This window comes from Piliocolobus tephrosceles, chromosome 11, assembly GCF_002776525.5.
Source record: "Piliocolobus tephrosceles isolate RC106 chromosome 11, ASM277652v3, whole genome shotgun sequence".
NCBI classification, from domain to species: Eukaryota; Metazoa; Chordata; class Mammalia; order Primates; family Cercopithecidae; genus Piliocolobus; species Piliocolobus tephrosceles.
In genome coordinates, this window is record NC_045444.1 from 116672471 (window position 1) to 116697547 (window position 25077).

Below are 25077 nucleotides of genomic sequence, written 5' to 3' on the forward strand. Positions count from 1 at the left end.
GCAAGGACCCTGCCAAGAAGGCGGCTACCATGAGGGAGAGATGGAAGGTGAGGCTGAGACCCAGAGGAGGTGCAATGACAGAGGACGCAGAGGTGAGTTTGCTTCATTGTGGAAAGAGAACACAATTTTCACTGGCTGCTGACTTTAGAAGCTGATCCCACAGGATGACCACTGTCCTGTTGAACAAGAACGTTTCTGTGCAGTTTAGAAAGGACACAGTCTGTGCAGCCACGCCTCCCACATGCAAGTACCCTGATATCCGCAGGCCACTTCCGGAGGAAAAGGCATGGGTGAACCCTTAAGAGGAGGCGGAAGCGGAAGCCTGGTGGGACGCAGGGCTGGCAGGAAGTTCAAACACGGAAATTACTGAAAATTTATCCAGAAGGGGTGGGGCAGCCTGATAGAGCCTAAAACTACCTTTCATTGTCAAGTTTAGGTTTTTTCTCTGCATAACTAAAGGAGTGTTTCAGAGATGAGAACACTTACTGAAAATACGAGTGTTGTATGTATATTTTCAGCACTACTATGTATTTTTTCTCTTACAATTTTGAAACATCTTTTTATGTGTTTTATTTTTTTAAAAATAAAGCTGATTAATTAAATGTAAAATAATATGACTCTTAAAAATATCTCTGTTGGGCCGCGGGCAGGGAGGAATGGAGAGTTGTTTAATGGGTACAGGGTTTTAGTTTTACAAGATAAAAGAGTCCTGGAGATGGATGGTGGTGATGGTTGCACAACATTGCGAATGTATTTTAATACCATTGAACTATGCACCTAAAAATGGTTGAGATGATAAATTTTATGTCATATGTATTTTACCCCAATAAAATATTGGAAAATTGGAAAAAAGAAAATTTAAAGCATATCATCTGTCACATTTAAAATAAAATGGTTCCTTTAAAAAACCTGAAAAAATTCATTTAAATACCATATGAAGAAAGGCAAATCTGGAAGAGACTGGCATCCCTTCGATAGCTTGGCAGACAGGTGTCAAAAGGTCAGAGTTACCTCAACAGAACTGACCATCTGACACCATCCCCCGACTCCAGAGGTTTCCCCTCTCTAACAAAGTCACTTCTCTGACCAGGGAGTGTTCATAATTGCATGGTTGCATAGACATTCCCTGTTTCCCTAATCCTATAATGTGTAGAGCACTGTGGCAGTGGGCATCTCAGTACTGGGCTGTTGGCCATGGGGCATGCAGACTACCTATGTCTGCCCTAAATGTGGGATAATAAGAATTTGGAGAATTGTATTGGAAATTTCCCTCCAATAACCTTTAGTCTGTATCTACACCACGTGGTGCCCATAGTGTCTATGACCCCTTTTCATAACACAATAATAAATTCATAAACTATCCTTTGTCAGATCATTACTCAAATTTTGGGTTACAAAAAATATGGTTTCTTTCATTTGTTTTTCATTTAAAAAATAATAGCTCATTTGTGCCAGGACATTACCATCTAACCTAGAAGAGATACATTATATAAGTAATTACAATAGAGTATTTGGAATCTTCCAAAAGAGCCAGTGCTGGGTACTGTAGAAACTGTGGGATCAGCTTGGCTAATTTAGGGGTCAGAATATGCATTCCTAAGATAGACATAAGCCAACACCACTGATGAAAAGGAGATAACTAAACACTTACAGAGAGTAGCATAAGTTCAGAATATAGCATCCAAAAAGAATAGCAAATGCCAAGGATCAAAGGGGAGAGAAATGAAACGGGAGGAAATGAAAGTTCAGAGTGGTTGACTGGAGTTTTGAGTGGAAAGAGATATATTAATAGTTGGAGAGTAAGGCATGGGTTAGACTGGAGAGAGCTTTAACAATCACATTAAGTGAACACTACCCTAAGGGCAATAGGAGACCATGGACAAGATTTAAGCATGGAAATAAACTAATCAGATTTTAATGTAGAAAAGAAGAGGGTGAACCAATAGACTTTGTCAATATGCTAATATAGTTCAGTTAGTCATGGATGACTAAGGTTTTTGCTTGGCGCCTGGGTAGATTAGGTTCCTCATTTCAAGTTAAATAAACTACAAAAGGCTCCCAAGGGCCTGTGAAACCCTACATAATCTGATTCTTGTCTACTTTTTCACTTTCTACCACCTTCTTTCTTCATCATTGCCAACAACACTGGTTGTTCCTCTCTGCCTCAGGTTCTTTGCACTTTTGAGTCCCTCTGCCTGGACTATCCAATCCAAAGTGACTCCCACCCCAAACTGCAAGTCACTATTGTAACCCTATCCATTATTTTCTTCCATCCTGCATCACTACTTGAAATTATCTTGTTTATGTGCTTTCTAGTTTACATTCTTTCTCTCCCCCAGCCAGGATGTATAAGCTCCATGAGTTTTCCCCTTTCTTTTTTGCTCACTTTCTTGTTTTTTCTCTTTAAAATAAAAACTGTCTTCAGCTTTCAGAATGGGTATATACAGTTAGTGCTCACTGCATATTTGTTGAATAAATGTCTGAATGGTACTTAGAAGACTAGGTTTTTGGTGAAGAAGATGAATTTAATTTCAGGTATATTGAGACTGTAGTGTCAATGGGAGACTTGCAAACAAAGATGCCCAGTGTGCAGCTGGCTATGTGTTTCTTGAAGACAAACCTGAGTTGAAGATGTAGACTTGGGAGCCGTCAATGTAAAGGTGGTAATTGAAGTTGTGAGAGTATTTGACAAAGCTCAGGAGTGTGAGTTGAATAACCTGACCAGTTTACACTAAACCAAGGAGGCCCATAGAGAACACACACAACATGGTGAGAGGACATTGATTAATAAGTAGAATGGGGGAGAAAGCAGCTTGTTTCTCCTTCCTGCCCAGGAAGGTCACTTACTTTTCATAGAATGGAATCATTTCTGTAAATTATCTTAAAAGGACACCAGCCCTATGATTTTGGACACTGGGATCATACTAGGGGTAAACTAAGTCAGGGAAAAGGAGCTTTAAGCCCCTGGCTTAGGTTGCCATCTATTGCTTTGTTTCCCTTTATAGCTAGAGTTGTCTACATACGTTATCACCTCCCATTCATTATCCTCCCCATACAACTGGCTCCTGCCTCCATCACCAAAATTTTTCTTAAATTTTCCAGTGATTCTTTCTGACCAAACTCAAGGCTCTCTTCTCTGAATTTATCTTAGTCTCTCAGTATAGTCAGCCATTCCCTCTTGGCTTGCTAATATGTTCTTTCTTGGTGCTCCTCTGTCTTCACTGGTCTCATTCCCTTAGTCTGCCTTGCTAGATTCCTCTTCCACTGGGACTTCTGAGAGCAGGGCTAGGTCTGTGGTTCTCTTTTCTTCTCCCATAGATCAGAATACCTTTATTTTACTGATAACTTATATATAAAAAAATATATATTTACATTTATATATATATATATATATCTGGTCCAGATATATATATGTAAATATATATATAAATAGATATATACACACACTCATATATATATATATGGACCAGACTTTTTCAATGAGTGCCAAATTGCCATATTGTGGGGAATATAACTTCCTGATTTCTCAGTGTTCCTGTAAAAAGCCCTAGCCCCCAAGACATGGAAATGTATACAAGATAAATTAGGAGATACTTGCTTTCACTTCCCCAGAAACATTGTACTCTTCACATACCATGAGAATTAGAGCTATAGCTCTTTTCCTAGTTAATTGCTCTGATCTAAAGGGATAATAAAGCTTCTCTTATTTCCTGAGATGTCCAAATGGGTTCACCCAGGACTAGCTTCCTAGGTTAAATCCTAAAGTGCCAGGAAAACTAGATTGGTCTTTCCCTAGGCATCTATATATCACAAGGGATAAAGCCCAGAACTTGGAGACATCTTTAGGTCATAAAAGTCAGCAACACCTGGAGTTTCTCTGGCCTTTGGAAAGATGCATTTAAATTCCAAATGTTAGGATGGGGACCTTGGGAATCAGGATCTTTTCTATTTTATCTCAAAGCAGCAAAGTTTTTTCTTCTCCTTTCAGGAGGAGAGGATGATGGCTGTCCCTCTCATGCATCTAAACAGAAAATCCATCATTTCTACATCCCTTATATAAGAGTTATAGCCTATTTTGAATAGAAAGATTCCATTAGCTCTTTTAGCATTGCCTTTTGGTTTGTGTATGGGAGACAGACACTGCAATGTTGCTCTGGCTGATGAGCTGGTTGTGAATATCAGTAAAGAATTATTTTTCCTGACCCAAATACCTCGTGTTCCTGCAGCACTCATATATATATATATAGACATACCAATGCAAGTGGAGTAACATCTCAGACCCTTTACAGTTCTTGACAAAACACACATCTATGCACAGCTGCGTAGATGGCCAGCAGAAACCTCTAAAGGAACAGGTCAAAAATTGAACTCTAGCAGTTATCCCCCCAATATATTTACATCTTCCCTCAGCAATAGGAATTAGCACTTACTCATTTAAGCCAGAAACTGAAGAATGGGCCTTGATTTTTTTCTTTCTCATCTGTAGCTAATATGACAAATCCTGTCAACAATACCTGCAAAACTGATCTTGAATTGGCACTCTTTTCTGCATCTCCACTGGCAGATCTGAATCCAAGCCACTAAGAACTCTCATGGCATCTGCCCCAAAATGGCTGTCCTGTCTCCATTCTTTCCCAGCTCCAACTCATTCTTTACACTGTAGCAAAATTGAGCTTGGATTGTGTCACTTCACTGACTAAATCTCTTCAATGGCTTCCCATTGCATTTAGAATAAAATTCAACCTTCCACAGCTTGACCTGTAAGCCCTGCATGAGCTGTTTCCAGCCTTCAGCTTTCTCTTGCACTCTCATCTTACCTCTTGGGAGGCTTTTTTTCTTATGTCTCTTTTTTGGAGTTGACCAGACACATCTTTTTCTTTTCTTTCCTAAAAAGAAAGGATAATGTTTTATAGTTACAAACATTGATCTCCCAATCTTATATGTCAGTGATATTCAGCTTTTACTTTTGGCCTTCCAACCACATTGCTAGGAGGTCACTGGTGACTTTAGGTGATGCTACTTCAGGGAATAATAGGGGAAGATGGACTCTAAAATGACAGAGGAAAAGGAGAAATGAAGAAATGGAGACAGGGAGTTTAGGTAACTCACTTCTAGAAGTCTGGTTGTGAAATGAAGGAGAGAGCTATGGAAGTAGTTGAAGTGAGATGAGAATCAAGAAAAAGCATTTTTAAATGAGCTATGATACATGTAATTATTGTCTGAATGCAGATTCTTGTGTGAGAGATACTGCTGTAAGGAATACTTGAGAGAGAAGAGATCATGGATACTAGAAGATGAGGTGGAAGAATTGTCTTAGAAGAGAAGGAGGGAACTCAGAGAGGAGGAAGACAGATACAGTTAGGGTTTGTAGGGCTAGCAGCACAAATAAGGGGATTCTCATCTGATATCTGCTTATGGTGCAGGAGGGAAAGTCATTGATTGAGCAAAAAGCAGGAGGTGAGGGGGTCAGAGGTTTGAAAAATAGAGCTTGAGGTTTGAAAGGATTATTGCAGGAAGTAGCATTGTCACACAGTAAGGAGAGATGATTTGTGCTGGAACCATGAAGACCAGTGAGTGTACTCTGCCCTGCTGTGGAACTCTCTCCAGCACTGCTGGCTTTCAGATGCAGTGTACAGGAAGTAGGTAAGTAGGGTCTTCCAAGACTTGCCAGAGAGTTCCAGGAAAAGGCAGAGAGGAAAGGCAGGTTTAAGATAATGGCATTACTGAAATGATGACTCGTGGACTGTGAATTAGTGTCAATGTTAAAAAGCTGGGCAGCAAAGAAAAGCAGATGGCTTGGAAGGAGGAAAGGCCAGTGGACTGGTGATCCAAATGAGGTTGAAGGAAAACTTCAGAGGAAACAATAAATAAATAAGAACAGAAAAACATATTTTTGATTCTTTTTTTTTTTTTTTTTTTTGTCTGTTAGAATTGGGCTGGGAAAAAGAGTGATCAGAGGTTGAATGATAGCTACAGAAGGAGAAAAGCTCAAGGATAGGTATCAAAAAAGGAATTCTGAAGTTAACTGTTGGGAAATCGAGCCAGGTTTGAATGATGATAGGGTCTATAGGTTGCCTTTGGGTATGGGAGGCCAAGAATTGGTGGAGGAAAAAGTCATGGAAAATGAGACGATGAAAGATTTGAGGGGCCAGAGTATTGGATAACAGAGTTGTCTGTTATCCATGTGTACCCTGAAGGCATCTAGGATGATGCTGCGACTTGAAATGACAGAAAAACAGCCTTTGAAAGGATTATTGGGGAAATTATTAGATGATATTGATGATGAGTGAGCAAACATTTTCATCGAATGGTTAAGCCTCAAAGGAGAGGATCAGGGAGGAAGGGGCTCGATGGGGTCAGTAGGCAGCAAAGGATGGACATCTAACCTGCCTCTGGCCATGAGGTATGAGTGATGGATGGCAGAGAATGCCCAGCCATGTCTTAAGAGGAAGTGGGTTCCTCTCTGGGGAACCAACTTTCAGTTAAAGGCGGAAGTGCAATGAACACTCTAAGAAGTTGTGAATATAGGAGATTGATTTTTTTTTTCAGAAAAGGCAATTCCAATGGCATATTTCAATATCCCCAAATGCCTTCTGGTTTCCTGATAATTTTCATAAAGACCTTTCTGGAAGATGCAGTGAATGGAAATAGCAGAAACAAACTGTGTGTGGCATCAGGACTGTGGTCACATAGTGATGCTCTTGACAAGACACAGTCAGAAAAACAGAAAGCAACTCTGAATTCACCCTTCTGACCTCTACAGGAGAAATGCTTTCCTTACCTTTCTTGTTTGAAGGTGTGCTGGACACCTCCTGGGGCTTTTCTGGGTCATTTGGTTCTGGAGAATCATCTCTTATCTCTGACAAAAGAAATATAAGTCACTTCAGAGCTCAGATCCAGTGAAGAGAAAGTGCTGAGGGAAGTCAATGGAAGAACTAGGAAAGTAGAAAGTACATGCAGCCCAGGGCTGGGAATCTGCTAGCTCTAAGAATTCCCTGGCTCTGTCTTGATTTTTACCAGCTTGTGGTTATTGTTACCTGTGTGACCATCACAGGGAACTAGGGCACAACTGCCCCACAGCAGAGGCTCAGTCTGATCCTTTTAGAGAGATTATCTTATGGATGGAAGAGAAGTGAGTGAAGAGGGTACAACGAATAGAAATTGCAGAAATAAACTGTGCTGGGTATCATGACTCAAGTCACATAGTTGCTGCTCCCAGCAGCCCTTGCTCAAGGAATGAAGCTGAGAGCGGTAAGTGGTCACATTGAAATCTGATGTCCACGATGGAGGGGAATGTCTTTGCTGTATGAAAAATACATCTTATTGCTTTGATGTCTATGTATGGATATTCTTTAACTGCTCTATCTGTGGTTATTTTACCTGGAGAAATAGCAAAGAAGGCTCAGTGCCTTATATATTTCTGTATACAACGATTGTTTGAAGAAAGCAGGAGCAAGCTTGTGCTTGCTAGCACCTGTTAACAGCAAAGATATATAAAGCTCTGTTAGTTTTTGCTGCACAAAGAAAGACAGAGGACTTGAAGCCATTATAAATAAAGGCCCATCTCACGTAAAGCTGTCACCTTTTTCTTTACACACTGCTATGAGATTGGTCTCAAATGCTGGCCTGCGTGGGAATAGGTGACTGAGACAGGTGGCAAGCAGTCATTAGACCTTTGGAATAATTTATTACCTTTCAAATTATATTAGTAATATCAACTCTTAAACTCCAAATGATATAGAAATGACCAGGGTTGAAAGTGAAGATTCCCCACCATTAGGTTGGGGCTTGGAAGGAGGACCATCCATGTCTACTGCACCAGTTCACTATTAGGGCCATTTGCTTTGCATTTTGACAGAGCAGTTTTGAGCACTACTTTATTGAAGTGGTTCAGAAGAGTGGCTCCGTCAAACAGTCCAGCCTGACTCAGTTCCCTGTGCTTTCCCCTGGGGTTCCTGCCACAACCCCTTGTGGCAGGTGAATATTTCCCTTTCAGGTGCTTTGTGGCATTTGGAGTCCAAGCCTACAGGTACTGGTGGGGCTCTGTCCGTCATCATCTGTGGCCCTATCCAAGTCTACCTTTTCCAGACTTGCCTCCTTTGCCCTCCCCCAGGGACTCTGTATCCATTCAGAGGTCAGATCTCCTGCCTGTTCAAGCTCCCCAGTGCTGGGTGAACTGGAAGCTGGGCCAAGATTGCTGTTGAGAGGTAGGAGGAGAGCCCCCTCCCTAGAAGATCTGAATGGCCTTTCCTCTCGGTAGACACAGAAACAAAGGCAAGCTTTTAGGTTGACTAAACCAAGATTACCTGGCATAGAGCCCAAGGGAGAGTGGGGCATCTCTTGGAGGTCTTCTTTATCTTTTATGTGGGGGATCAGGTTGTCACTGGCCACTGAATGGAGGAAGAAAAAGTTTCAGATCTCAGGAACAGCAAGCAGGGACCAGAATGAGGAGGAAAGAGAATGCTCTATTCCAACAAGTAAAAATGACAGGGTAACTGAGCAACCAAGGCCTGGGGAAGGATGGGATGGAGTGGGAAAGTAAGCAACCATTCACTCTCAATTAGCCACTTGTTCTTCCATTGCTGTTAGCTTCCTGATTATGTTAACCTTTTCGGATGGTAGGTATTAGAGGAGTGGATGAAATATTATTTGGATCGAAGAGGAGCCCTCTTCTCAGTGCTGGAGAGCTCGGGATCCATGATATCATTTTTGACAATGCCCAATATCATACCATTCTTATATTTAATGTAATCAAACTCCATTATGACAATGGTTTGGGGAGGGCAAGTAATACAATTTTAGAAGCTAAATATCAGGTCTAGCAGACCTGTAGACATTTTATCATCTTTTCTAGTAATTTTGATCATTGCTCTTAGAATCCAAACCATATAAAAATGAAGAATGTTGAAATTCAAAGGCCCCCATAATCAGGTGGGGGTGAGGAATCAGCTAAGGGTCACTAGTGTGAGTGTTACACAGGTTACTTGTCAATTCAGAATGGTGTTTTGGTTGTTGGTTTGTTTTGCATTACTGCATTGGTGAATTGGCCCCTTCTGTTTCTTTTCCTTTGTCACACCCAGTTCCTTTTCCCATGGTTCCCAACATAGCCTCTTGGTTGGCAGATGCATGTTGTCCCTTCACAGCCACCTTGAGCTAAGCTGTATCAGCCCCAGTTGGTATTACCTGGCACAGTGCTAGTGAGGAGGCTGGGCATCTCTTCTGAGTCTTCTTCCTCATTCATTTTGGATGTTAACTCATCATTGGTCACTGAAGGAGGAAAGGAAATTATTACAGATTACAGGGACTGGATGTCAGGGAGGAGAGTGAATGTTAAAAGTGCCTGGAACAGATAGAGCATCAAGGCACAAGGGCAGTGGGTTGGAATGTCCCACGTGTGGGAAGCAGGTGTTCTAGACTCTAGGTCTTACCCACTCCCCGGCAGTACTCATAGTCCCTCTTGAAAAGGGTCGTGTATGGGCAAGGTGGGTGCAAGAGAAGAACTAGGACAATAAAAGTCAAGACGCTGGGATTGGAGGCAACATGGCACAGGCACCTTAGACTGAGGATATACGGGTGTTGGATGGGATCTGCTTCTCACCTGGAGTGCTTCTTCCTTCCTGGATGAGTCCAGGGAGAGGCAGAACAGGGGCAGATGGGCTGGGCGACTCATTCAGGATCTCATCGCTTTGCTGCGAGGCTGTTCCAGGCTCACTAACTCTTGGCGCACAGGGTGAAGAGCTTGGTTGAGGGAGTTGTGGTGGGGGCAGCGCCAGTGGGGTATGGAGGGAGCTTCCTTCTGCTAGGCCAGTTGGGGCTTCAATTAGGATTGGTGTGTCTCCACTCTGCCGTTCATAGGAAGCACCAACTGGGATTGGTGAAGGGACACACATCAGTACCCTGGAGACTCAGAATTACTTGGGGAAGGGGATTTCTTAATACATGCCTTCCAATAGGATGGGGCCATGGAGTTATTCATTGTTCATCCCCCAGGTGCAGAGAACTGATTCACTGTCATCATTATCCATTTTGGCCCCTTTCTATTTTATTTATCTGGTTTGGGCATTGAGTGCCACAATAACTGCATCTAAGCCCCGATCTAATACCAAAATGCTTTCATACAGAAAAGTTGAGTTTGGGTTTGTACCCAGGGATTTAATTTTCTTTAATCTTGGTGTCATATAATTTAGTCAATAATGAACATGCTATAGTTTTAAAAGAGGTCTCTGTTTTAATAAATAAACAGAGCACACTTCCCCAAAGCAAATAAGAGAAAACAAAAATCCCTCAGTAGGGTGTATTAGGACATTTATATTCTGGTTTCTGCTCATTTCTGCAGAGTCAGCTTTGGTGGCTTCTATTGTACCCTGTGATCTGGTCACACCCAGCTTTCTTTCCCATCCACAATACACCAGACCCTTGGCTTTCCACATGCTATTCCCTTGCATGGCTAGTGCTGGGTTTCTCTTAAGATTCTTCTCCATAATTTATTTCAGAAGTAAAATGGTCTCAACCAGTGAATGGAAAAAGGAAAGGAACTTCAAATTTTGGAAAGGGATCCAGAACAAAATCATCAAGTTGAAGATCCTGGAAGATGACTGAGGCTCAGCCAGGTTAGGGGCACATCAGTTTGTGGGTCTCCATGGCTTTCAGGTGTTCTTAGCACAGCCTTTAAGGCCATGCCTCTCCTAATGCTGTCCGTATACTGCCAGGACAGTGGGCCCTACCTGGAGGTGGACTTGCCCCTTTCACTGTCCCTTTAGCTCAAGAAATCATCTCCCCCTTTAGGGGGAATCCTTTTGATAGTGAAGTGTCAGACAGCAAAGGAGGAACTGTCAACAATGGTGATTCCACTAATGAAAATATCACAATCCAATGTGAGCTGGTGGTCCTTCGCTTGTTGTTCTGAGGTAAGTGAACATATGATTTGGCCAGTGTTTTACTTCCAACCTAAAATGACTTTACTGCCTGCTCTCTTTCCCTGGTTGCTTTCTTCCCAGCTCTGCCACTGTTCTTTTTCCTGCTCCTTTATTTATCCAATCTCTTTTCTTTCTCCATGTACTTCATGCTCCATTCTTTCTCAGACCCTCTCTTTCTGCAGCTACATCTGCGGTTCCCTCCCTTTCTCTGTAGCTACTTTTCTTCCCTTCTCTAGCTTTACAATCTGCCTTCCAGCTGTCCCTGTCTGGACTAGTGGTTAAAATCTTGGGCCCTGGTATTGGGAGACCCAAGTAGGACTCTTGCTCTGCTTCTTAACCGACAAGTAATTGTGGGAAAATTACCTCTGGGCTTTAATTTCTCTGTCAGTCAAATGGGGATAAAAATGACTTCAAAGGGTTGTTTTAAAGATGACATGAGATAATCAAACAAAGTGTTTGCGATAATGCACTATAAAAAGATACTTAGTATTATCCATCCTTACTCATTTTTCTTCCTCCCTGACTCTCCTTGTCCTTCCACTAGACGTGATCTCTGTAACTTTGCATTTCTGTCACTTTATGCATTCCCTATAGATTGTCCAGTATGCCAAATTCTATGATTTTTTCCAAATTCATAGCACACGTAAGAAATGTTTATGTCCTCTAGAAATTCATTTTAGAGAGCTGGAATCAGCTTTAGCAAGGGGCTGCTCCTGCAGCTGTACCAATGAGAGAATATGATCCATTCCTCCCCGGAGAGAAAGTGGGGGATTAATATGCATATTCCACAGGGCTAGAAGTAAACCCCGACTTTTACCATAGCAACTTTTTAAATGCAAAAAGGACTTGAGAAATCTCATTACCACGTTTGAAGCTTCTGTAAATCGTCACCAGATTGGGATATTCATGCAGGTTAATTTGACTGAACAATGTCACCAGAAGAGACAGGTTAAAAGTCCTCTCCAGTTGGGTGAGAATGTTGTGCACCACTCTGGATACAGGGACCAAATTTCTACAGGCTTCCAGAGATTCCTTAAAAAATGGAGTGAAGGTTTTTATAAATGACTATAAAATCGAATGGGAAGTTATACATTTATGATTTTCTAAGTTTTAAGAAAGCTACCTTACTCTTTTAAGAAGAAATTTAACATAAAATATATAGTCACAGTCACATTCTCTAAGGTAGAGCGGTCACAATTTTACCATGCTTATTTTTGAAACTTTATACATATTTGGATGACTATCAACAAAAATAAATAATTTAGCTTTCTTAAGGTAAGTCTATATTCTGAATCCAACTTTCAGGCACATTTGAGATGAGAGAGAAATTTGAAGGAAGGAAAGTGGAGTTAAAGGATGCTACTATGTAATTGACTCTTTAATACTCTGGGCAGGATACTTCAGCAGTGGTTCTAGTGATGGTCACAGAGGCAATACTGCTGGTTGCTTGTTAGCCTCTGCTCAGTCTCTCTCTGTGTCTTTCAAACTTAAAATGACCCGAATAGATTCCAGCCACAGAGAAGTCTCCCTGAGAATTTTCCTTGCTGAGAGGATGGACAAAAGGAGAAATATGGCAAGAGAGAACTGATTGCAAATACTTATTGAACATCTACTAGGCTCAGTCAGCAAGTCTTTGGGTACACAGCGCTGGATAAGACCAACATGGAGCTGCCTATATTTGGGGGGTGGGGTAGGCACTGTCAGGTGGAGAAGATGAGCATTAATAAACACAAATACCCATTTACAATTGAGAGTAGTGTTATGGAGGGAAAGCATAGATTGCTATGGAACTGAATAACTAAGAGGTCTTAATGAGATGAGTGGGCCAAGGAGATGTCTCTGAGGAGTGCTCTCTGGGCTGTGATCTGAAGAGGAAGTTGGGGCCAACCAGACTGAGACTAGGGAAGATTGCTGGCACTTCCCCAAGTCTAGGGCTCAATAAATGCTTTTAAAAACCAAAATTGTACAAAAATAGGTCCACTTTGTCCACATAGCATATCTTCCAGTGCCTGCCTGTCTCACATCAGAATGCACTGTGAGCAATATAAGCTGTTATAAATTGGAATGATGCCTGTAGTGAGTTGAATGGTGCCCCTCTCAGCCAAGATATATCCATCCAGAATCTGTGAATGAGAACTTACTTGGAAAAAGTGTCTTTGCAGTTGTAATTAAGTTAAGGATTTTGAGGTAAAATCATCTTTGATTAGGGTGACCCTAAATCCAAGTGTCCTCAGAAGATTAGGTTGAAGACTCAAAAGAGAGGTGATGTAGAGATGAAAACAGATTAGAGTGATGCGTCTACAAGGCAAGGAACACCAAGGATTTCCAGCAGCCACCAGAAGCTAGGAGATAGGCAGGGATCGGATTCTCCTCAGGGCCTCTAGAAGGAATCAACCCTGTCAACACCTTGATTTTGGACTTCTGGCCTCCACAACTGAGAGAATATATTTCTTTTGTTTTAAGCTACCTAGTTTGTAGTCATTGTTACAGCAATGACACCCTAGAAACCAATATAGCCCCTATGACACCCTCTCTCCTAACCACCCCCACCTTCTGCGATAATGAACATGCCTGGGCTGGGCCTTCCAAACTCTGGAAGCCCTGGTGGTTTGTGGTTTGAGACCTTAATTATCAGGCATACTTGGTGGGGGCTGGGCTGCCATGGAAGGCTTCAACATGACTCACCATGTACATTGTCTTCGTGATGATGGAGTTGTCTAGGAGGCCTTCGAAGAAGGGAAATGGCTTGTGTATGGCATAGGCGATCCCCAGCTTCTGGTGCATGAAGTGCTGAAAAAGAGCCTCTTCCATGGCTCTTGTCATGGTGAACATCCTATGGAAAGAGGCATGATAAAAAATAGAAGCAAAGGCTGGGCGTGGTGGCTCACGCCTGTAATCCCAGCACTTTGGGAGGCTGAGGTGGGCGGATCACCTGAGGTCAAGAGATCGAGACCATCCTGGCCAACATGGTGAAGCCTGTCTCTACTAAAAATACAAAAATTAACTGGGAGTGGTGGCGTGCGCCTGTAGTCCCAGCTACTTGGGAGGCTGATGCAGGAGAATCGCTTGAATCCGGGAGGTAGAGGTTGCAGTGAGCCAAGATTGTGCCACTGCACTCCAGCCTGGGTGACAGAGCGAGACTCCATCTAAAAAAAAAAAAAAAAAATAGAAGTAAAGACCTTGAGGAATGCGGGGAGCTTCTCTCTGCATTAAATGGGCAGATCTAAAGGTAGGCATTCTGGTCCCAAAGGCGTCCTTAGTACTTGCAAAGCAATGTCTGCCTAAAAGGCTCATGGGTATAGGAAACAATGACAATTCCCAGCAATAATGGAGGCTGAGAGTGACTGAAAACATAATGACAGAATCCCAAGGCGCTGCAGGTAAACATAAGGAAGATATTAAAAGTAGCTAATATTTATAGAGTGTTTCCTGTGTGCCAGACTTTGTTCTAAGGGTTTCATATGCAGTAACTTATTTGATCTTCATAAAACTCTTGTGACATGGCTCCTATGACTGCACCTGTTTACACTGTTGAGGACACTGAGACATAGAAAGGTTTAATAACTTGCCCCAGGGTTGCACAACCTGAGAGTGAAAGAGCTGGGAGCAAATCTCGATTCCAGGCTTAGAGTCCTAACTATGTGTTCTATGGCCACACTGATCTGGGTTAAACAAGATGACCTGGGCTGCAGCTGAAGCCATTAACTAGCAATGCTCATGCAACAGGGACCACCCTAAAATGGGTAGAGTCCGGCTGGAAACCTGATAATATTTAGAAACTTTAATAAACCACTCCCAATCTTCAACACAAATGGGCCAAGCATAAATAAAAGCATAAGGGCTGAGAAAGGCATACTTAGTAAAAGTGACTTAACTGACATGTTCAGTGCCACCATTTCAAATCTCAGACATGTGTCTTTTCCCATGCCCGTGCAGCATTTATTAAAGATTGGCCATTTATGGACCATGAGGAGATATCAATAAGTTATAATGGGAAGAAAATTTATAAATGACATTCTTGACAAATTGTCAAGAAAAGGAAAAGCACTAACAAAACATTCAATCAACTTGAGGGTTTTTAACAAACAGAACAAACATGGACTCCATTTTTCCAACTTCATTTTGTGTTGAACAGAAAACTAAATTGTAATTAACAACTGTTTCCAGGGATTTAATCCCAGTGGCGGATTAAGCACCATAGTCTCTTTCTCCTCATTCCCCAATTTTTTTAACTTGGCAGAAAAAATTACTCATGAAAAGAATAATCTGCAATAGCACTGGAAAACAAGAAAAGATGCCATTGAGAATCTGTGGTGGTGAAGAAGTCTTGGAAGATAGAGAACAGATAGGAGAGAAATCTACTATCCACAATATGCCTAGAGGAAGGAGATAGTGCAAAGATCAGTGCAAAGTCAGAGAAAGAATAAACATATACTAAGAAGAGGAACGGGTCTTGGGGGCTCCTTTTAGAACAATTCATTATACAGCAGCACTCAGAACAGGAAGTCTGGAGCTTCCTCATTCTTCGTCTGTCATGAGTCCCAAAGATGAAAGGGAGGCACAGAGAGGTTTAGTAAGTCACACAAGGTATTCAGTGGCAAAGCAGAGCTTGTCTGACTCTAAAATCCTGTTTCTCTCTATGCAAGACACTATATCTCATATATGACTGTTCAGATTTTATTATGTAAAGAGATTTTGCAAACGAATAAGCAAAAGACAAACATCCAACTAGAAAATAAAAAAGCGAAATACATGAACAAAGAGTGATAAAAGAATAAGCCAAACGTGCAATGAATATACAATAAGCATGTTAACTAGCTGGTAGAAAGTATAAATGAAGGCTAGGCATGGTAGCTCATGCCTGTAATCCCAGCATTTTGGGAGGTCGAGGTGGGAGGATCACCTGAGGTCAGGAGTTCGAGACCAGCCTGGCCAACATGGTGAAACCCTGTCTCTACTAAAAATACAAAAATTAGCTGGGTGGGGTGGTGCACACCTGTAGTCCCAGTTACTCAGGAGGCTGAGGCAGGAGGTTGAACCTGGGAGGTGGAGGTTGCAGTGATCTGAGATGGTGCCACTGCACTCCAGCCTGGGCAGTGGAGCGAGACTCTGTCTCAAAACAATAACAACAAACAAACAAAGCGTAAATGAAGACAATTTGATAACATATTTGTCTATCAAATTGGCCAAGATAGAAAATAATAGCAATAATCTCAGACACTGTGAGTGGGAAGGTCAACAGGTCCAAATGTTCCGGAGGCTGAATTGGTAATCAGTGTCAAATGCCCTGAAACATGGGCTCTTTTGAATTTCCACTTCCAATAATTTATTTCAAGGAAATAATCATCAGTGTGTTTAGAAAAAATACGTAAAAAGTTCACGATATACTAGAGAGGAAATTAAATGTACTCTCATTTTTTCTTTTCCACCAGCTTCCCAAATACCTCTAGTCATTTACACAATGGATAACAGATGAGCCGCCTATTGCCAGCAGTGTAGGATCAGAGCTTAGGTGAGGGTAGAGGGCAAATCTCGGTTCCATTCACAGTAACAGGCTGGACTCTATGGTGAAAAAAAGAGGTGTCAGTGTTCCCTCCATGTGCCCCCTTTTAACAGTCTCCTAATAAGTACCACGTGCTTGAGCTCTGACAGAGCCTCCGAGTTTAAATAGGTGAACTCCACCCTGCAGCTGCTGCCGGGAAGTTAACTCTAAGAGCTGCAGTCACCAAGGGCGAAGAATAAAGCAGCAAAGACAGAGAAACTCACCTGGACTTTGAGTTTGTCGTTCCTGCCCCTTTCCAGGGGCTGGGCCGGGGATCACTCCTGGAAGATTGGGAGAGTTACAGGGAGATGGTAGCAGGCAAAACAGGAAGTCCGTGCTTTGACAAACGCAGTAAGGGGCCGGGCTTCAGAGAAAAGAAAAGTGAAAGTTTTCGGAGTTTGCCAAGCAGGAAGCTGAAGGCAGGTCAGTGCCTGCAGCCTCTCTCCACCTCCTCATGGGCGCTTGTGAGGCTCCCAGGACGTCTTGGCAGTTGGGGTTTGGGGGAGGGCGTGCTGCCAGTTGGGATCAGCCCAGAGAGAGGCGTATGGGAGGGGGAGGCATAGGGGTCCAGCCCCAGCGGCAGTGGGAACGGGGAACCCAGCGTCCAACTGCTTCCCTACCCACATCTATTTTCCCATGACTTGTCCTCATTCTGTACATTTTAGGTTGATGGAAATGTTCTCAAATTGGATTGTGGTGATGTTTACGTAACTGAATAAATTCACTGGAATTTATCCAGTGTGTTATCAAACTAACAACACACACAAAAAAGAGAATGTGCCAGAAATGCCTAGAATTTGTCAGGATAAGATTATTACATGAAGAAATTGAAATGCAAGGGAACCTGCACATGAACTGGAATTGTGCAGAGGCAGGCAGACCTCCAGGCAGAAAAATGGCTGAGAACTGGGCAGGTAGTTGGGAGCCAGGAGTCTGAAGCAGAGCTGGGGCCTGCTGATTCCAGAGCAACAACTCAAGGTCTAGCAGGGACACTCCTTCTCATGCCCCTTTTAAAGATCCCTAATATACATTGACATGTGGGGCCTATGAAAAATCATTAACTATTGGCCAGGCACAGTGGCTCATGCCTATAATCCTAGCACTTTAGAAGCCCAAGATGGGAGGATTGCTTGAGCCTAGGAGTTTGAGACCAGCCTGGGCAACATAGTGAGACCCCATCTCTATAAAAAATAAAAAAATTAAAAAATTAACTGAGTGTGGTGGCATGTACCTTTTAGTCCTAGTTACTGAGGAGGCTGAGGTTGGAGGCTTGCTTGAGCCCAGGAGTTCAAGGCCGTACAGAGCTACGATTGTACCACTGCACTGTAGAAATCTATGTAACTTTGGGCCAGGCATGGTGGCTCACGCCTGTAATCCCAGTAGTTTGGGAGGCTGAGGCGGGCGATCACAAGGTCAGGAGTTTGAGACCATCCTGGCCAACACGGTGAAACCACATCTCTACTAAAAATACAAAAACTAGCTGAATGTGGTGGCGTGAGCCTGTAATCCCAGCTACTTGGGAGGCTGAGGTAGGAGAATCGCTTGAACCCAGGAGGTTGAGGTTGCAGTGAGCTGAGATCGCACCGCTGCACTCCAGCCTGAGTGACACAGCAAGACTCCATCTCGGGAAAAAAGAAAAGAAATCTATGTAAGTTTGATTAAATCAATAATTCTCAAATGTATATGACCCCCAAGTTCCCCTACCAGAACACCCACAAACTCCTCAGATAAAAGATGGCAGACATGGATCCAAAGTTTAAGAAACTTTGAAACCAAGACTAACTGCACAAGAGCGAGCCCTTCTATGCAGGAACAAACACAGCGTATCCCACCCAAGTATGTACAGAATAGCAGACCCAGCTTTGCAGGTAATGGCTGTGGGTGAAACAGGCATGGAAGACACAGCCAGGAAAAATGCAATGCTGACAGCTGAGGGGAGGGTGCATTGATGCCTCAGCATGCAGTAACATACAGTGCTGTGATGCAGGGAATGGCGGTGGTAAAGGAATTAAGGAATTAAGGTTATTTTATGCAAATGTCACATGTCACTTACCCTCCACATCACCTGGATAGCCCCTTCATGGGCATCTGAGGAACCTGGCAGTAAGAACTTCTTCCTTTAGATCTCTTCAGAGATATACCAGGCAAATGCAAAACAAACAAACAAAAGTAACACAGGAGTGGGAAAATAAAGTCAATGTCAAATCAGGCAAAAATTGTTACATGAAAAAAAGACAGCTGTGAATGAGGATGAAAGATGTTTATTCTAAGCCATATATGCTTGGCTGGGCACAGTGACTCAGGCCTATAGCTTAGCTAGCACTTTGGGAGCCGGAGGCAGGCAGATCACTTGAGGCCAGGAATTTAAGACCAGCCTTGCCAACATGGCAAAATCCCGTCTCTACTAAAAACACAAAAAAATTAGCTGGGCGTGGTAGCACATGCCTGTAATACGAGCTACTCAGGAGGCTGAGGCATGAGAATCGCTTGAATTCAGGAGCTGGAGGTTGCAGTGAGCTGAGACTGCACCACAGCAGTCCAGCCTGGGCAACAGAGTGAGATCCCGCCTCAAAAAAAAAAGACATGCTTGACAATATGGTAATAATGGGAAAACCTCACCTGTTAATTCACATGCTAGTGATTATGTACTGAGAATCTATTAAAATTATATACAGTTATTTTAGCTCCAGTTTATTGAGGTATAAAATTTATTCATTGTAATGTACATTTTAGCAAATGTAAGTACTACACCAGTCAAGATGCAGAGCATTTCTAGGCTGGGAGAGTCGCTTGCGCCTATGATCCCCGCATTTTGGGAGGTCAAGGCAGGAGGATCGCTTGAGCCCAGGTATTTGAGACCAGCCTGGACAACAGAGCAAGTCCTCATCTGTACAAAAATACATTTTTAAAAATTAATTGGGCATGGTGGTACACACCTGTGGTCACCGCTACCAGGGAGACAGAAGTGGGAGAATTGCTTGAGCCCGGGAGGTCCAGTCCGGTGAGCAGTGAGAGAGTGAGATCCTGTCTCAAAAAAATAAAAAAAAAAGATACACACCATTTCTGTTACCCTAGAAAGTTCCCTGTGTTCTTTGCAGATAATCCCCTCCTTAAGGCCAGCACCAGGCAACCACTGATCTGCTTTCTGTCACCACAGATTAGTTTTGTGTGTTTTAAGGTGTTTTTGTTTGTTTTGTTTTTTTTTTCAATGAAAGCACATGGAATGTACTTTTGGTGTATGGCTTTCTTTTCCTCATCATCGTGCTTTTGCAATTCATCCCTGCTGTTGTGGGTCAGTAATTTATTCTTCTTTAGCTGGTATGCTGGCTGCCAAGATCTTGCTCATCCTGTCTGATCAGCATGTTGTCACCAGTGTCATCAATCAGTCTGACATTCTTTTTTTTTTTTTTTTGAGACACAGTCATGCTCTGTCATCAGGCTAGAGTGCTATGGTGTGATCTTGGCTCACTGCAACCTCCGCCTCCCAGGTTCAAGCGATTCTTTTGCTTCAGCCTCCCGAGTAGCTGGAACTACAGGTGCACGCCACCATATCCGGCTAATTTTTGTATTTTTAGTAGAGATGGGGTTTCACCATGTTGGCCAGGATGGTCTTGATCTCCTGACCTCGTGATCTGCCTGCCTCGGCCTCCCAAAGAGCTGGGATTACAGGCGTGAGCCACCATGCCCAGCCCAGTCTGACATTCTACGGGATGTTCAGGTGATCCAGGTATCATTCAACTATATTATAACAAAGGGCAAGTGAATTAATATAACCTGCCTAGACTGCCTACTTTCTTAACTTAGTCCTCTGGCTTTCCCACACATTCTGTGAGCTACCCAATATAGTCCTAAGAAATTGACTTTTTGCCTGAGTTTTAGCCAGAGTCAGTTTGGATTACTTTTACTCCCAAATCCTGACTGATAAAAATGTTGGGTACCAGAGGTTGAATTATAGGCAAGAGATATTCAAGGAAATATGATCAATCTGGGATTGGTTATCTGACATAATTGGACAAAAAAACAGTGAATGTCCCCATTAGCATTCAGAGTCAGAAATTTGGGAGTCATGAGCAAACATGGGTAAGACAGAGAGAGATCCAGACATATGCAAGACCTAGTAGGCACAGTGACCCTGCCTACTGAAAAAGGTGTCCTCATCAGTGTTCTGGAGTCTGTCCCGACCAGATTGGTCTTTGTTCCTTTGGTAGAAAGAAAGCAGAAGTGAGAAAGGGGTAGAAATTTCTTGCACTCTATAATTTGCAAACTTATGTATGCAGATTTCCTTGCATATGTGTAATGAGCCAGAAAAAGTAGCATTCGGGAGCACATCTTCTGGAAAAATACGGTTTTGCCTCTGGCTTTTTAATCCTCACTACTGCTCTGTCACTGGCCCTGGGTTCTACCCATACCCTGGCTCTCATCAGCCCCCTGTCTTTGACCCATTTTTCTGCCTAGATTTCTAGTCCTATGGTTTTATTTTTTATATTTGCCCTTTGCTTCCATTTATTTATCACTGAACTTTATGCTAATATAGTGTGTTGTTGTAAATTGTTTCAAATCCTTTACAGAATGAGGGCTGGGTATAAATGAAAAATTGTGTGTAAATATAAATGTAATACAGCTATCCTCCTGTATCATATTGTCCTTGAAGGTCTAGATAATCTCAGTTCCAAACCATTTCCCCATCCAATGAGAAGGCCCCATCCAATGAAAACTTTTCTCAAGATTTCAGTGAAATGCTGGAAGCTCAGTTTTCTCCCAGTCACCCCTGGCTGCAGTTTTGAAGTGCCCACGTATTTGAGAAAACTTAGAAATGCACCTCACTTTTCTGCCCAACCTCTGCACTTGCATTTGGTTGGAGGAGTTGAGATAGTTGTCTTTTACTTCTGTCTGCTTTCATGGAGTGCTAAGAGCATCTCCCCTACTTTATAATGCATGGTATTTCAGTTCTCTCTGGCCCCATGTCCAATCACTGAGCCTAACCCATCCAGCCCAGGCTCACTAAGGTGCATGGCCAGCCCTGCAGCCTGACTGAAGATTTGAAATGCCTGGTCTTCACTTGTCCTTCTCAGCCACCTCAGCAAGGGATAGGGACAAATATGGAGTTTACTTCCTCCTCATGAAGCCACCTTACCTCAAAACAAGTTCGACTTGCTTGAGTTGAATGACTTTACAACCCTCTTTCCTTGGCAGGAAAAAGTGACCCCGTCTTCTGTGGCCTTGTGGGGCTGGCTTTGCTCCTCCTTCCTTGACTGAGGGACGTCATGGAGATTGGGTGGAGGGAGGACTGTAGAGTTGGTGCACCTACGTCAGCTGGTTAGGCAATTTCACTTTTCTTTTCCTCTTTGGCTGAGCCCCGAGGGGCAGTTGGCAGCTTTACCTCAGAGCTGCAGGAAGGGACGGGGCAGTGAAAATCTAATCGGGTGTGATCCTAGGCCAAGCTCATGGCCCAGCGGGGCCAGCAGGGGCAGATGGCAAGTGGAGACAGCAATCTCAACTTCAGGTGGGTCATCGTCTCCTTTCCCGTCTGTCCTTCATCTCTGGTAGGGTTCCCATTCATACTTGTTATTTAATGTCTACCCAGCTTCACTCTACAGGTATACAATAGAATTAGGTTACAAATAAATAACGAGGCAATCAGATTTTTTAAATTGCAGGGATTGGCTGTTGGAGAAACTCAAGGATGCCGTGACTCACATCATCTTCCTATTCTCTTACATCTGCAAATGGCTGGACTGGAGCCGTTTGAACATCATGCCCCTTCTGAGGCTTTGCTGTAGGATTGGATGATTCCCCGTGACCTCTGAACCCTCTCATCTCCCCCAGGCCTCCTTTATCCCCACTCCAAAAGACAACTCTGTCTAAAAAAGATCTTTTTAGAAGAATTAAAATCCAAATGCCTGTCTGTTGTCACACCTGCCAGGCTGTGTAGTTGGGGACCAACTCTGCTCTGAGCCCATCTATGTGGCTTTTAGCCCTAGAGTCAGTCAGTTCAGGATCTCTGAACACTTGGTAGGAGGAAGTGAAAGAGATGAAACCCAACAAAAAAGGCAGCAGGTGGAGAGTGAGTACTGCTTTTGCCTTTTTTATTCTTCTGTTCTGGTATGTTTTACATATCTGGTCAGAGAAGCCTGGAAATCATCTTTAAAAAATATAAGACAACGAGACCAGCCTGACCAACATGGAGAAACCCTGTCTCTACTAAAAATACAAAATTAGCTGGGTGTGGTGGCACATGCCTGTAATCCCAGTTACTCATGAGGCTGAGGCAGAATAATCGAGTGAACCAGGGAGGTGGAGGTTTTGGTGAGCTGAGATCACGCCATTGCACTCCAGCCTGGGCAATGAGAGTGAAACTCCATCTCAAAAAACAAAAACAAAAACAAAAAACAAGAACATCAATACAGTCATTTCTTCTTATCTGTGGATTCTGTATCCATGGATCTAACCAACCATGAATGCAGAATATTTTCTAAAAATTAAAAACATAAATAACAACAATAAAAAGTAATATAAAAATTTAAAATACAGTATAACTATTTGTATAGCATTTACATTGTATTAGGTATTATAAGTCTAGAGATGATTTAAAATATACAGGAGGATGTGCATGGGTTATATGCAAATACTATACCTTTTATATCCGGGACTTGAGCATCCATGGATTTTGATATCCGTGGAGGGTCCTGGAACCGATTCCCCCTGGATACCAAGGGATAACTGTACATTCTTGATAAAAATGAAAGCAATGTATGGAATGTAAAAGTGTATGGAAACTTGTCTAATTGGGACTCTGTGCCAAGGCTACTTGTGGCACTGGTACAGCCCCAAGAAAGCAAAAGCTGTTGGTATCATCAGCAGTAGTGGTGGCACCAGGCTGGTTTTCAGTGCCCAGTGCCACCACTCCCAGACAGGCATCCCAGTCGTCTCTCTTTCACTTGCTCTCTAGCGAAGGGAAGATGAGCCAGTGGAGCTCAAAGTCCAGCCAGCCCATGGTCACCGAGCAGGAAGAAGATGGCACTGAGAGGTGACGATGGGGTAATGCTAACCTCAAAGAATGAGTCAGGAAGTGTTGCCTCTGCTCCTGTTTTTGGAAGAAATTGGGGAAAATGATGTCATTTCTTCCTTAAATATCTGGTAGGATTAGCTAGTGATACCACCTGGGCCTAGTACTTTCCTTTCTGGAGGGCTATTAATTATTGGTTCAAATTTCTTTAATAGATATAGGCCTATTCAGACAACCTATCTCTTGTGCAACTTTTGGTTAGTTTGCCTCTTAAAGAATTTGTTCATTTCATCTGTGACCAAATCTGTAGGTGTGGAGTCCACAGTTTTCTTTTATTACCTTTTCATTGTCTGTGGAATTCATAGTGATGACCCTTCTTTCATTCTGAGAATTTCCGTCTTCTCTATTTTTTTCTTTGTTAGCCTGGCTAGAATTTTATTAATTAATTCTTTGAAAAGAATCAGCTTTTGGTTTCATTAAGTTTCTCGAACGTTTTCCTGTTTCAATTTCATTAATTTCCACTTTAATTATTATTATTATTTTTTCCGCTTGCATCAGGCTTAAATGGCTCCTTTTTTTCTCTAGTTTCCTCAGATGAAAGCTTGGATTATTCATTTAGATATTTCTTTTCTATTATATGCATTTAATGCTATACATTTCCTTCTAAGTGCTGCTTTTGTTGCATCCCATTCATTTTAAGAAGTTGTTTTCCTTTTCGTTTAAAATATTTTTAAATTTATTTTGAGACTTCTTATTTGACCCTAGAACTGTGCTGGTTAATCTGGAAATATTTTGGAATTTTCCAGCTATTTTTCTCTTACTGATTTCTAGTTTATGGTCTGAGAACAAACTTTTATGATTTCTATTCTTTTAAATTTGTTAAGGTATGTTTTATGGCCCAAAATGAGGTACATCTTGGCAAATATTCTGTGTGAGCTTAAAAAGTACATGCATTCTGCTATTGTTAAATGGAATATCATGTAAACGTCAGTTAGATCAAGTTGATTGCTATTGCTGTTCAGGTCAACTACATCCTTACTGATTTTCTGCCTGTGTGATATGTTGATTAATAAAAAAGAAGTGTTGAAGCCTTCAACAATAGTAGTGAATTTGTCTATTTCTCTTTATAGTTCTATCAGTTTTTGCCTCATATGTTTTACCATTAGTTTGCTAGTTGCATACACTTTAAGGATTGTGTACCTTCTTGAAGAATTGACCCTTTTATCATAATGTAATGCCCCTCTTTAATCCCTGACGATTTTCCTTGTTCTGAAGCTGCTTTGTCTGAAATTGATATAGCTACTATAACTTTTCTTTGATTTGTGTTGGCATGGTGTATCTTGTTCCATCCCTTTATTTTTAACCTATCTTTTTTAATGTATTTACAATGACTTTCTTATAGACAACATATAGTTGGGTGTTTTGTGTTTTTATGTACTCTGTTGATCTCTTGTCTTTTAATTGGTGTTTTAGACCATTGGCATTAAAGTGGTTATTAATGTAGTTAGATTAATATCTATCACATTTGTGAATGTTTCATTGTACCTATCGTTTTCATCTTTTCTTCCTTTTTTCCTGCTTTTTCTGGTTTAATTCAGCATTTTATGATTCTG

General features: G+C 42.1%; 2 protein-coding genes across 13 annotated transcripts in view; one reads left to right on the forward strand and one right to left on the reverse strand.

Moving 5' to 3' along the window:
* The window catches only part of SP110 (SP110 nuclear body protein), a 60291-nt gene extending 38509 nt beyond the window's left edge, over positions 1 to 21782 (reverse strand). For both annotated transcript variants that reach the window (XM_023193870.2, XM_023193869.2), the window contains exons 1-11: positions 21593 to 21782; positions 18512 to 18585; positions 16683 to 16822; positions 16361 to 16478; positions 13602 to 13749; positions 11780 to 11948; positions 9599 to 9865; positions 9184 to 9267; positions 8307 to 8390; positions 6782 to 6859; positions 4818 to 4886 (exon numbers count right to left, since the gene is read on the reverse strand). In XM_023193870.2, coding sequence (XP_023049638.1) covers positions 4818 to 4886; positions 6782 to 6859; positions 8307 to 8390; positions 9184 to 9267; positions 9599 to 9865; positions 11780 to 11948; positions 13602 to 13748 — 898 coding nt within the window. In that variant the 5' untranslated portion in view covers position 13749; positions 16361 to 16478; positions 16683 to 16822; positions 18512 to 18585; positions 21593 to 21782. The remainder of the gene's footprint in view (positions 1 to 4817; positions 4887 to 6781; positions 6860 to 8306; positions 8391 to 9183; positions 9268 to 9598; positions 9866 to 11779; positions 11949 to 13601; positions 13750 to 16360; positions 16479 to 16682; positions 16823 to 18511; positions 18586 to 21592) is intronic.
* Position 21783: 1 nt separating this feature from the next.
* SP140 (SP140 nuclear body protein) overlaps positions 21784 to 25077 on the forward strand; it is an 80865-nt gene continuing 77571 nt past the window's right edge. For 3 of the 11 annotated variants that reach the window (XM_026454916.2, XM_026454924.2, XM_026454909.2), the window contains exon 1: positions 21792 to 21961. In XM_026454916.2, coding sequence (XP_026310701.1) covers positions 21903 to 21961 — 59 coding nt within the window. In that variant the 5' untranslated portion in view covers positions 21792 to 21902. Of the gene's footprint in view, positions 21962 to 23359; positions 23486 to 25077 lie in introns of those variants that run through there. The other 8 variants (XM_026454907.2, XM_026454910.2, XM_023193860.1 and 5 more) reach the window with 7 other exon arrangements.